The sequence below is a fragment of the Amblyomma americanum genome, chromosome 1, assembly GCF_052857255.1.
Source record: "Amblyomma americanum isolate KBUSLIRL-KWMA chromosome 1, ASM5285725v1, whole genome shotgun sequence".
Lineage (NCBI taxonomy): Eukaryota > Metazoa > Arthropoda > Arachnida > Ixodida > Ixodidae > Amblyomma > Amblyomma americanum.
This window is the reverse complement of record NC_135497.1, coordinates 180,113,702-180,127,550: the sequence shown is the minus strand read 5'-3', so window position 1 is coordinate 180,127,550 and position 13,849 is coordinate 180,113,702. Positions and strand designations below refer to the sequence as shown.

Here is a 13,849-nt window from a genome sequence, read left to right as displayed (position 1 = left end):
ACACGTACCATTTAAATTGGAAGCGCCTCAAGCAGAATCACTCAGGGAACTTCAGCGTCATTTACAGTATCCACCGATCCTCGCGCACTTTGATGGACACGCCGAAACTGAAGTTCATACCGACGCAAGCAGTGTGGGCTTAAGCGCCATCCTCTTCAGAAAACTGACGGACTGGAGAAAGTATAATCACGTAGGGCAGCCGTTCTCTGTCCCAAGGCCGAGGCTAACTATTCGACAACTGAGGAGTGCCTTGCCGTCATCTGGGATACGTCAAAATTCCGCCCCTGCCTGTACGGACGACCCTTCAAGGTGGTCAGCGATCACCACGCACTGTGCTGGCTTGCCAGTTTTAAGGTCCCCTCCGGCCGCCTCGCTTGATGTAGCCTGCGTCTCCAGGAGTTTGACGTCGCCGTCGTTTACAAGTCCGGACGCAAGCACTCTGATGCCGACTGTGTCTCGAGCAGCCCGTTGTGCCATTAGCGGTGCGGGCTGGGCAACATTAATTTTCACTCTTTATTCTCTGCCCACACTAATATATGTCTGTCTCGAGCCCCTGTCGATTCACCGCCGCCGGACGACCATGGGGACGCCTTCCTGGAACCCATCAACTTCAGCTCTTTTGCACAGCGGCAACGCTCGAACCCAGACTTAAAAGGCCTCAATGAGTACTTGGAGGGCAAGCTTTCTTCACCCCCCCCCCCTCGTTCAAGCGAGGATTGGCTTTGTTCTGTGTACAGAATTATGTCCTCGTGAAGAAAAACTTCGCCGCAAACAAAACAGCCTATCTCCTTGTTGCACCAGCTTGTCTCCGCGAATAAGTTCTACAAGCTTAACACGGCAAGCCGACAGCTGGACATCTCGAGTTTTCTCGCACCCTCCGCCGCATTCAAGACAAGTATTACTGGCCCCGACTGCCCGCCGACGTCGCACATTATGTAAAAACCTGCCGAGATTGTTAGCAATGAAGGCACCTCCCACCCGACCAGCAGGATTTCTGAACCCTTTTGAACCCCACTCAAGGCCCTTCCAGCAGATCGGCATGACCCTGCTTGGCCCTTTCCCAAAGTCAAAGCGAATCATCGTAGCGACCGACTACCTGACCCGCTATGCCGAGGCAAAAGCCCTAACGAACAGAACAGAAGCAGAGGTCGCCAAATTTTTCGTGGAGTGCATTCTTCTTCAACACGGCGCTCCCGATGTGCTCATCACGGACAGAGGAACAGCATTCACGGCGGAACTAACGCAAGCCATCCTGCGTTACAGCCAAACCAGCCACCTGAGGACAACTGCATACCGTACACAGATCAATCGACTCACGGAGCGCCTGAACAAAACCATCGCTGACATGCCCGCCATGTATGCGGATGCCGAACACAAGACCTGGGTCGTCATCCTGACTTACGTTGTCTTCGCCTACAATGCCGCAGTGCAGGAGGAGACCACCCAGATGACGCCATTTCGGCTCGTCTATGGCAGTGAGGGCACGACCACGCTATAGACGCCATGCTGCCCAATGTTACCGGAGAAAACGTCGACGTTGCCGCCTACCTTCAGCGTGCAAAAGCCCGTAGACTTGCTCGATTACGGATCAAAGACCAGCAGCGGACCGATGCTAGACGCTACAACCTACGAAGACGCAGCGCGGAATACAATCCAGGAGACCAAGTCTGGGTTTGGATGCCCATTCGCCACGGATTGAGTGAAAAACTTTTGCGCCGCTATTTCGGCCCGTACAAGGTTCTTCGTCGATGAGATGAAATAGACTATGAAGTCGACCCTGAGGAAATTACTGAGTCCCAGCGACGCCGCGTACGACCAGAAGTTGCCCATGTCGTCCGACTAAAGCCCTATTATGCACGTTAAAGGACGCAGCGTTTCTATTCTCTGGTGTTTATTGTGCACTGTCCGTTTTGTGTGTTTCTAGTCACCTTGTTTATTTTCAGGCATAGGGTCGATGCTTCTTTCAGAGGAGAGTAATGCCGTGGATCTGTGTACTGTTTGTTCGTTTTTCAAAGCTGCCAGCGCGCGGCTTTATCGCTTTGTTCGCAAGGCACGTCCAAATTTATCCAGATTGATCGCATCCAGGCATAGCTGATTCTATGTTGTTCCAGAATGTCGTGGTAACATTGCACGCCGTATCTCGAAAGTTTGCTATCAGCAGCTGTGTGTTGGTATCCGTGAGCAGCGGGGTACGGTAATCTATGTGCTGGAGGGACTGCATGGCCATTCTCCCGGTTTCAAATGCGGTATATTGGCGTAGTAAATATGTAAGGTCCGCGCGGCAGTGGAGCCTGCAGTGCGAGCTCCTTAACGCGGTGATGTGGTATACGCGGAGTCAGCATAAACATTATTTATGAAGACCTCTTGGGAACATGTAAGGCGGGTCTTGTACGAAAAGAGGACCGGCGAATTAAGTTCTTTGATGCGGGAACGGAGAGACGCACGGCCGTAGTGCATGGTAGCTACTCAGGAGGTTGTGTAGCTTAGGATGCCGTAGGTGTTTGCGCGGAGGGGTGGGGGTAACCGAGATTTGATCGTCCCTTTTGTGATATCTGCAGGGACATGTGCCGCCATATTGTCCCTGGGCACACCCGTATGCCTGTCGCGGATTGGTAGCGCGTCCCCGACTTTCCGAAGGGTAACGCTATCGCGTGCAGGTTCGAACAAGAGAAGAGAATAAAGAGATTAAACAATACAAAACGAAGCCTTATTTATAATTTAAAGGAAAAGAGTCAATAATAAACGAAAACAAGGAACACACTCTCAAAACGCGTACAACACTACAGAAATAAAGGAAAGAGTTCGCCCTGTGCTGAGCGTCCCAGGTGAAGCGGGGATGCCTTGCTGACAGGGCGGACGCGGGTGGATGTAGTGCGATGCGTGGCTGGCGTTGCGCCGAAGAAAGCGGCGGAAGGGAGCCAGGTGGTGGTAGGAGCGGTGAGGAACGCAGGGAGACGCCGGTGGACTCCCGTCAGCAGCCCGAAGAACTTGGCATCAGCAGAAAGAACAAGAGTATCCAGGTCCCGTCGACGGCGTCACGAAACAGCGGAGGCTTAAAGCAGGCTATCGAAGAGTGCCTTACGGCAGCACGGAACCCCAGACCATCGGCTCCCACCTCCACACTTGCAGAGAACGCAGTAGGCTTGCGTCCGTGATCCAAGGGAGGTCACGGCAGCACGGACCCAACGTCCGACGGCTGCCACCTCCACGCTTGAATGACCCGATCTCCGCTGCGCTGCCTTCCTTTACACCTCGGTTTTCTGGCACGCCAGCTCTCCGCTCCTCGTGCTCGCCACGCTCTTTGTCGCCGTCGCCTCGCACACACCCTTCGCACGCGCACACGCCAACGCTGGGCTGGCACGCGCAGCGCGCCGCTGTCCGACGCACCACTGTCGATGCACCGCGTTCGCAAATCCTCGGAGGATCTTTTGTGCACCTCACAATGCCCCAGTGTCCAAATGATTTCGACCTGATTGTCAACCTCTACATGCCTGCTGCGAATGTGTGGGCTCGCTGCGGCATCCTCCGAGGCAGGACAAAGAATTTTTGAGTAAGCCGCGTGTGAATGAGTGAAGACTGCCTGTTTTGATACCAGCGTGTGTGAGGGAGGAAATAGCTTCTCAGAGACGGAATCAGTGTAGATGGCGAGGGTATCTGAGTGCGCATCCGCAAGCTGACGCGTTGCAAGGAGCTTGTGAAGGGGTATATTGTCGCGAGCTATGGGTCGACAAAATCGCCGAGAAACGATCAGTGTATCCCATGAAGGCAGGTATTGAGTGAGCGGGGGAGCATCGTCATATCTCTGGAAGTCCCAAGCCAGAAGGCGCCGGGCTTCTAGGGTATTTTCCAAGCGAATGTGATGTATGTTGGCCTCGCTGATGATGTCGTGCAGTGGTGGCAAGGCAGCAGCGCGTTCATGTACAGATACCTTGGTGTGCTTAGGCAGCCCAGTGACCGTTCGTTGTGTAGACCTATGAAGGCTTTCGAGATTTTTGACGTCGGTCAGGGGGAATATATATATATATATATATATATATATATATATATATATATATATATATATATATATATATATATATATATATATATATATACTAAAGCGCCATATAAGATCTTTTCCACGGCGACAGCCGCAGCTAGGGTGCGACAAGCATGTTGTCTTGGAGGACACGAAAGAACAGCACACGACAAAACAGCATGCGATAAAACAGCACACAAAAAATAGCACAGCGACAAAACAGCAAAAGGAAATAACGGCACAGGGGAAAAAGCAGCATGGCGACAAAATAGCATCAGAAAAAACAGCACGCATCAAAACAGCACGCCGCACAAAATAGTACAGCGACAAAACAGCACTGCGAAAAAACAGCACAATGACAGAAGAGCACAGGGCAAAACAGCACGACGAAAAAACAGCGCAGCGCAGTACGGTGCAGCGCTGCAGAGGCTGCTGCAGTGGTCGAGTGCTCCAAGGCAGCGGGAAGCATAGCTGTTCTGCGCGTCTTTGTTTCGAGGCATGCGGCAGTTCCTTTAAGAGTATACCACGCAACTTTTTGTTTTAAGCGAGAGAATAATTATTTTTCAAGTTGAGTGCTTCCTCTGAGGGGCATCTGCATTGTAGCGAACGTTATGGAACACTTTGTGCATATCGACGGCCAGCAAGTATTCAAGCAGGGCCGTGCGTGCTGTGTGATTGATGACGCGCCGCATGAGCCAGAGACAATCGTGGGCACCTAGGTTAGGAAGAAAGCCCGTCAGAGCTGGACGAGAACCAGGTCGAAATGTTTCGGGATGATACGAAATGCGCGCGTGAATCATGCGCTCGACAAGTGTACAAAGAGTAGAGGTCAACGAGATTGGTCAGAGATTGGCACAATGCTTCGGGTCTTTACTATGTTTTGGTATTGGGCATATGAGAGTGTTTTCGTTGATCAGAAACAGTCCCCGATGCCCAGAGATCGTTAATGACCTCTAAGACCTCTAAGAAAGCATCCTGAGCCTCAGCTCCAAAATTACGAAGTTCCTGCCACGTTACTCGATCGTAGCCGGGTGCAGAGCGAGGGTGATCTTGTTTGATTGCAGGAGCATTTCTCCCATGCTGAAGGGGCGATCGAGATCGGGATCCAACTCTGGGATGACGTGAGAGTCTGGAGGTGTGGGCGGAGTATGAGACGCGTGGGGAAAGAAGGTCGTAATGACCTCTTTCTCTACTGAAGCGGGGTTAGATTTCATGAAGAGTGTAGTCAGGGAGGGGGACCCTTCCCTTTGCCGCTGAGGCTATGAAACATCTGCCATAAGCTCTGAAGTACCGGTACTCGGCTAAGGCAGTCGCAGGTAGAATGCCAGGCCTCGCTCTGAAGTTGAAGCTGGTACTCACGTATTAACTCAAACTGACACTTGACTTTCATGATATCAAAATGGCGCTTGCCGCGTGAACGGCACCTTTGCACTAGACGATCCGATTGTCTTCAAAGATTGGCCAAATGTATGTCCATTAGCTGAGTAGTGTCATCACATGGCACTGTCCCTCGCGCAAGGGTGCGAGCTTGTTGTAGGACATTTAGGAGGCTGTCGACTGTCGCAAAGGATCCAGTGGCATGGGTCCGAAAAGCGTCTCAGTTAGTGACAAAGGTCGTTGTTTTAAAACGGAGACGCTTGTGATTAAGCGCCTAGAGCATTGGAAGGGGATCGCTGTCCCACGATTGGTCACACACTGTCCAGTGCCGCACGAGAGCATGGCTGTCGAGGGTAAGGCCTGGATATGTGTCTTTTTCTGCTCTGTGTAGTCCTATTCGCGTTGCAATGTCAGGATATTCCAGATGTCGAAAGTGGAGAGCTCGATATCCTCTTAGAGATGTTTCCCCCTTTGGTTAGACTGCGAAGCACTCCATGCAGGATGGTAATTAAGTATTGAGGAGGAGGAGGAGGAGGAGAAGGAGGAGGAGGAAAGGCAGGGAGGTTAACCAGATGAATAGCCGGTTTGCTACCCTGCACGGGGGAAAAGGGGTGAGGGCAGAAAAAGACGAAGGAGAAAAGACAGTTACAGGAAATTAAGGTCACACTGCTCAGTAAAGTCACAGCCTATCGTGCAGGCCAAAAGTCCTCAAAAAGCAGATCAGTGCCTTAGAGGCCTTCACCGCCGACGACCACAGCGGCCAGTGGCCGAGAATCTTCGTTTCCCTCAGTGGGCGTAGGTCTGATGCTCCAGTGCAAGGCAGAGAGACTGTCTTTCGGCGCTGTAGGCAGGACATTCACAAAGAATGTGGGCTATAGTCTCATCACACCCGCAGATGGCACATGCAAGGCTGTCAGTCATACCTATTAAGAAGGAGTAGTGCTTGGTGAAAGCTACACCAAGCCACAGGCGACACAATAAAGTTGCTTCACGTCGTGGTAGGCCGGATGGAAGCCGAAGCTTCAGATCTGGGTCCAAGGTTTTTAAACGCAAATGCGAGAATTGGCCTGAATTCCACGCGGCAAACGTGATGTCCAGCGACAGTGGTCTAAGCCTATCGGCTGCGTCAGCTCTCGAGATGGGGATGGAGACAAAATCATCCTCATTGTGAGCAGTACGCGAAGCCTCGTCCGCGCGGTGGTTGCCTGCGAGGCCGCTGTGTCCTGGCAGCCATTGGTAAACAATATCGTGCCCTTTGATGATGGCTGTGTGGTGGAGTTCTCGGATTTCCGCGACAAGTTGTTCGTGGGACCCATGACGAAGAGCAGATTGTAACGCTTGGAGGGCTGCCTTTGAATCGGTGAAAACCGACCATTGCTGGGGTGTTTCTTCACTGATATGCTCAATGGCGAAACGAATAGCAGTAAGTTCTGCACCAGCCGATGACGGCCGGTGTGATGTTTTCACTTCCTTAACTATGTTCTTTACGGGGATGACTACGGAGCCCGAGGAACTGGAAGGGGTCACTGAGCCATCGGCGTATACGTGCAGTCGGTGTCCGTGTTTCTCATGCACATATTCTAGAGTGGTCTGTTTTAGTGCTGTCGTCGATAAATCAGCCTTCTTTTTGATGCCCGGTATGAAAACAAGCACACGAGGTTGGTGCAGACTCCATAATGAAGAAGACGGTCTAGAAGCTGGTGTAAATCGGGCTGGTAGGAAGTCACGATGGGCATCAATAATTTTCGCAAACGATGTACTCGGCCGGTTAGCAGGAAAACTGGCAAGATGGTATGCGGGAATCCGAAAGAGGTGCCGAATATGCACTCTCAAGGTTTCGGTTGTTACATAGGCAGTCAATGGATTCTCCTGAGCGATGAGTACTGTTGCACATGTAGACGCGCATTTTAGCAGTCCTAGGCACGTCCGCAGAGCTTGAGCCTAACAATTTGCAGACACCGTATGTTCGTTTTCCTCATGTTTCCAAGTGCAGGGATACTGTACCGAAGGAATCCCATGAATAATGCGGTGTACAGCTGGAGCATCGACTGCACTGATGCTCCCCATGACTTCCCTCCGAGAAAGGAGAGAACGTGAACGATCGATGTCAGTCGCCTTTTCATGTACGAGACATGTGGGCTCCATGTTAGATTACGATCCATGATTACTCCAAGGAAGCGATGGCTTCTTTCGTAGGGTATTGTTGACCCATTTATGCGTACGGGGTAATGGGACATGCTCTTCAGTGTAAAGGCAACAATGAAACATTTTTCAGTAGAAATCTCCAGGCCTTGAGGGCGGAGGTAGGCCGCAAGATTGCTTGCGGCCTTTTGAAGCCTTGCTCGAACTTGTCGCGTAACTCCTGATGCCCAGATACAAATATTGTCTGCATAGACAGACTCTCGCCGACTGTGGTAGTACATCGACAAGGCCGACAAGCGCAAGATTGAAAAGCGTTGGGCTGAGCACTCCTTCCTCTGGGACCCCAGTGTAATGTGTAAGGTGGAAATGTAATGTGAAGATGTTGGTCCCACCTCAGTCTGCATAAAAAGTGATCGGTTGGATAGATACTGCGTATCCAGCAGAACATGCGGCCACCAAGTTCTGCAGCTTCCAGAGAGTCCAAAATAGCTTGATGAGTGACGTTAACATACGCCCCTTAAACATCCAGAAACAAAGCCGCGGTCAGGCGCTTCAGATGCTTCTGATGTTCAACTGATGACACCAGGTCAATCACGCTATCAGTAGACGAACGACTCCGCCGAAACCTGGACATTACATCTGGGTATATTTCATAGCGCTCCAGATACCACTCAATTCGCGTAAGTACCATCCTTTCCATGAGTTTGCCCACGCAACTAGCCAATGCGATTGGACGGTACGATGCTAGGTCAAGCGGAGATTTTCCAGGTTTAATGACTGGAACCAGACGACTTGATATCCACGCGTCCGGAACTGTACCTGCACACCATGATGAGTTGAAGTGGTCTAAAAAAACACGTCGAGCCTCCTGCCCAAGGTCTGCAAGTGCAGAGTATGTTACTCCATCGGGCCCCGGCGATGAAGACCGACTGCGACCGGCCATGGCAGCGTCTAGTTCTTCCATGGAGAAAAGAAGGTCCATTCGCAAATCCCTAGATCTAGGCACTTCGCAGCAATTCAGAGTTGTGGACTGGTTCCTGGCACCTGCTATTCTCCCCAATCTCCGCTTCGCTGCGTCCTTGGTGAAGTGCGATAGACTTGAATAGTTGGAGCTGCTGAAGAGATGTTCGCAAACCACGCACCACACTCCAGATGCGTGATAGAAGCTTCCGAGGATCCAGTGATTCACAGAATGCTTTCCAACGGTCAGCCTGCAAGATTTGAATCCTGCGCTGGATTTTCTTCTATGTGCGCCTAGCATCCCTTAAGTCGTGCAGCGACTTTGTGCGCCTGTATCTTCTCTCTGCTCTTCGTCGAAGTCATCGGAGGCGCTGCAGCTCCACATCGAAGTCTGTGAACTTTGGCATTGGAGTGAAGAAGCATCTCGCGTGTTTCATAGCCTCCTTGTTGCGCTCTTCAATGCATGTTGTAATGCCTTCTCTGCAGGCTTCTTCCGTAAGGTTTTAAACATAGACCATTCTATTCGTTGCAAACGTTTGGCAGATCTGCATCCAGCGAGACCAAGAACAATAATATATGTGGGTATGTGGTCCCTTCCATGCGTTTCTACATCGGCAAACCACCGGACGCGTCTCGCAAGGCACCGAGACACATACGCTTAGTCCAGACAACTGCTGTAAGACAGCCCGCGAATGTACGTTGGACAACCGTCGTTAAGGCATTGTAGGTCGTGGTCAGAGGCGAAACAGACAAGACTTCTTCGCTTCGGATTCATCCGGATGCCTCCCCACATGGCGTGATGCGCATTAAAGTCACCAGTGACGATCCAAGGCCCAGGTGTTACAGCCAACAAGTCCCTTAGTCTGTCGGCATCAAACCTTGTTGTTGGAGATAAGTACGCGCCCACAAGCATAAACGTCAGGTTGCGCCTTTTCACGGTTATACAGATGTACTGGTTATGGTTGTGAGGGGGAACCGTGTGGTGCATAAGCTCCCTTCGAATGTAGAGGATGACCTTGCTATTTCCCCTGTGCGTGGAGGATGAAAACGCTTCATAGCCAGAAATTCGGATAGGATTTTGCAAATTGGGCTCACAAATCACAAGGATTGAAAATCTGTTTATAGACGTACTCGCGAATGTCCGAAATGCGGGAATTGAGTCCACGGGCATTCCACTGGAAAATGGATGCTTCTCTGACTTGGCTTTCAAATGGTAACGCTGGGAGAGCCATTGTGTCTGCTACTGGAAAGCTGCAAGGACTGGATTTAGCGCGCCCAGTACCTGCAATGCACTCCGTGCTGCTGGCGAGTGAAAGCTAGACAGCATCACACGCATGGCGTTCATAACGGACCTCAAGATGGCGAACACCTGCACTTCCTCACCTAGGGCTGGATCTCTGCCTTGGGCTCGCTCAGCTGTAGGCGTGGGACAGTGTGGGCGTGGTGCCTGCTCAGACACCAAGGTCGAGCGTGGCTTCGGCAATGGTGGCCATGTCACCTCTGAAGCACTCGTTCCGGCTTCACCAGTCAGCGGACTTACATTACTCGGTGGAGGGGGAGGACAAGTAGAAGAAGCGATGGGGGCTTCCCTGCCGCTGTCAGCCTTTTGTCTAGCAGATCGTCGACGACGAGACCGACGCCGACGCACCGTAGCTGCGGCGTCTCTGTGCGTTGAATGGCCTCGCACCATTTGAACACCGCCCGTTCTTTCTTCAGGCGGGGACAGACTTCGAAGAAGCGTCATGAGGGCCACGGCAGTTGGCGCACTTCAAGACAGTAGCGCGGCGACTGTCACCGCTATGTGGTTCAGAGCAGCGCGGGCACGCTATGGTGTTATTACAAACACCACTTACATGCCCAATTTTCATGCACGTCCAACACTGAAGCGGCTTCGGGACGAATGGGCGAACTGCATGTCGGAAGTGGCCAACCTTCAGGTGCGATGGAATACAATCCCCCTTAAAAGTGAGCTCGACGCACCTTGACTTGCCGAGGTGCTGAACCTTGGTTATTTCGATGCTGTTCGTGGCCGGTTTAATAAGTATCGGCTGGTCGGAGTCAGACATGTTCGCATCGATGTCGTAAATGACGCCAGCGGTTGTGCCATTGTTTTCAAGAACAAGAGAGCGGATGGGGATGTCTCCGATCTTCTTGATGGTGACTAGACTTTCCAAGGCGCTCCGCACCGTTACATCGATGGCAAGGAGGTTCCTTCGGCTGTTGATCCTGACGTCCTTGATCACCCCCGGGACGCGAGCCTCTAGGAACATCGACGTAGCTTGTCCGTTCAGCAGGTTGAGGTTGTCGGTGGGCGTTTAAGGCGCAAACAGGATTGTATGCGCCGGTGCACCACGCGTCGTTATGACGGTAGATATACTTGATAAGGACGAGTCCTCACTCTTACTCTTGGCTTTCTTGCTCATCACTGGGACGAACCCGTCGTCCGCCGGGGGGTCCTCGCTTGTGGCTGAGTGCAGCACGGTGGCCTGGCTGCTTGTCTCGCTCGATTAGTAGAAGAGTTTCCTCTGGGCGGCTGCCGCCGACCCATCGGGTACCAGAGGAGGCCTGACGTCCTCCACTTCCATCGCCGTCACGAAGAGGGAGCGGCACCTCCCTGATTGTGAGAAAAAACGATAAAACTTCAGAGACAAAGAGAGCGTTCTGGCCTGTAACAACTTCGTCTACTTCCCATTTAAGTCACCCCCAATCAAAATTGAAGTATTGAAGTCATTCTCAATCAAAAGAGGGAGGCTCTGAGCTCTCTGCGTGAGTTCTTGAAACTCCGCTCAGGGTTCGCTCAAGATATTGCCCGGACGAAAGCAGGCAGACGCAAGTATGAATTACTTTTGTTCGTGAGGATAGAGCTTAGTAGCTACAATTTCTCGACATATATTAGGCAGGGGCAGCCTAAAAATATTGAAAAATAATAAGCCCCTGCCTGCACACGATAGTTGGAATTTCAAGCTGGAAAATCCCACTGAACAGCCGGTCAGTCGGTGCGCACTAGGACCGCTGCCTGGCCCTGGGGAGTGTGCCGTTTATGTTTTATTGAAGGAATCTGGAATGTGCGGTATCCTGGAAGCGAACAAGGCCCGTTCATTTCTTGGAGAAGAAACAGCGGGTGGTGCTTCTGAACGTAAGCTCGAAGTGTGGGACCCGTTTGATTAAAGCTCTGGCAAATCCGTGGCTGAAGGCGTTCAATGGAATTCATAATGACGGCAGTGGTTTCCGGCGCTTCTTGTCATAGTGAGGACAGCGCGCTGGAGATCGTCGAACAAAGTTTGGAACCGGCTTTGTATGATGTTCAGTACTTGCGTTAAGTTTCCGGCCATTTCGCTTCGGAGGGCTTGCTCTAGTTTGCGAGACTCCGGAGCCCGGTCTTGTCTTAGGAGTCCAATAATACGGGAGTAACCTGAATGTGAGTCGGTGACCGGCTTGACACGACGGGTTGTTGACTGGCTGTGACGGAAAATCTTAGTCTTGGTGCGCTCAGAAGGTTTGCAACGTGCTCGCTTTTTCGGATTCTACACGAGCTCTCGGAGTCTCTTGTTTTCTTCTCGGACTTCTTGGATTTCGTTCCGTAAACTAGTGATGAGCTGAGTAAGGTCAGGAGCAGCAGCTTTTTGCCCCCAAGTGACCTGTTTAGGAGATTTCGTAGTGGTTTGTTTCAAAGACTGCGTATGTGTGTCACTACGACTGGAGTCTTAACTGGAAAAATCGCGTTTCGGACACTGAGGGCTGAGTGCGATGTGTGTGGAGGGCACCGCAAGCCACGCTTTGAGGAAACCGCTTGCAATTTGGATCAGCCACGCGCGGTGGTTTGCCTCGGTGTCGGCAAACCGGAGGAGAGGAACAGTACTTAGCCACGTGGCCTAGGCGGTGGTAGCTGTATCAAGCAACCTGGTTTGGCCGGTATTCACGAACGCGGATGACTTCATATTCAAAAACCAAACGTGTTGGTATGCTTTCTGTGTCGAATGTTAAGAGGAGGAGTTACGTCTTTCCGAGCATGCGTGCGTCTATGATTTTTGCCTGCTCGCAGCGCAGGTGCGCAATCACATAATCCATTATCGGTCCTTGTCTTGATCACGCCGCAGGAATTCCCTGCTGCAGGAGCTTGAAGCAGTGATGTGTCCACGTCGATTATGCGTACCCTGTCGCTGATCGTTGCGGCCAGATGCGAGAGTGTGCAAAGTTTGTGAAAATGGACGTCGTCTCGAACCGTTACGCGGATGCAGTTGCTTACTGTATCAATGTGAAGAGTGTCCATTTCTGCTATAAAAGATGACGGGCAGCTGTGAGCGCCTGTCTGTGAGCGCCTGCTTAGTAATATCCGACACATTAACTTTGTTTAGCAGCCTAATCAAAACGGTGTAGTGAGGCCGACTCACCCGTTCGGTGCGAAACCTGCTCAGTAATACTTCTCTTGTGTGTTAGGTGACGGTAATGGGGCTCTCGTTGTAACTACACTCAGGAAGCACGTTGGGAGAGCTTGTCACCGTGGTGGCAGTAGTAGGTTCATTCGTCAAATCCAAGTGCATTGTAGATGGCGTCGCGTTCTTAGCCACATGTCCGTCTGACAGAGGCGGAGTTACGCCAGGAACAACCCTAGGGAGGACGTCAGGAGAGATCCCAGGAGGAACGCCAGGCTGGACGCATCGTTCGGTGCAGAGTTCGTAGCCGTTGAAGCCGCGTCCATGGTAAACGCCGGCGAACGCTCCGGAGAGAGGGGTGCCGAGCACGCATGCTGGCTAGGTATGATGCGGCTGCGTCGGAGCGACGCGACCGCAGACGGTGGGAGCCGTGATAGAGCCAAGCTTCGTTGATCTCGGTTAGCCTTAGACGAGAAAAGGTACCAAAGCGAAGAAAAGGTCCCAAAAAGACTGAAAAAGCCTGGTTTCGGTGCGGGGGGCTCACCGTGGAGGCGAAATGCTGGTGTCCATCGAAAAAACATGCACCAGAAACAGGCTGACTGACATAATCAGACAAGAGCGGGAGCAGACCCAGCCGCGTCTGAGCCACGGTGTAAGAACAGAAAGGTATACCAACGGCGCCGTTTGTCCTGTGCTCCGAGCGTTGCGCTATAAGTCTCGCAGTTTCGCTGCCTGCCGATAGATGGCGACGCAGAAAAGCGGGCCCTCTCGCTGTGTGCGTCTTTGTCGTCTGTTTGCAAATAGCGCGCCGTTCAACGTAAGTTGTTCTCGGTACGGACTTCCAATTCGGTCTGTATTGTTCTTTGACTGATACATGACTGTATTTTGATTGTGGTGGTGTACGGTGCTGCCGCCGGTGCTTCGACAATGGGACGAAAGTGCTTTTCTCCGCGATGCACGACAGGCTACAAGTCGTGCA

General features: G+C 51.9%; 1 protein-coding gene across 1 annotated transcript; it reads left to right on the top strand.

The window, feature by feature from the left end:
- The first annotated feature begins 961 nt into the window (after window positions 1-961).
- LOC144115035 (uncharacterized) lies at window positions 962-1,498 on the top strand. The gene is made up of 2 exons (XM_077649165.1): window positions 962-1,114; window positions 1,304-1,498. Exons 1-2 carry the CDS (start codon window positions 962-964, stop codon window positions 1,496-1,498), a joined length of 348 nt encoding a protein of 115 aa, XP_077505291.1.
- The last annotated feature ends 12,351 nt before the right edge of the window (window positions 1,499-13,849 follow it).

Excerpts from the sequence above, each read along its gene's own strand:
- LOC144115035 (XM_077649165.1), top strand. The coding sequence starts at position 962 with ATGAAGGCACCTCCCACCCGACCAGCAGGATTTCTGAACCCTTTTGAA. Across the intron at positions 1,115-1,303 it reads ACCTGACCCGCTATGCCGAG|ATCAATCGACTCACGGAGCG; the intron begins GCAAAAGCCCTA and ends TACCGTACACAG.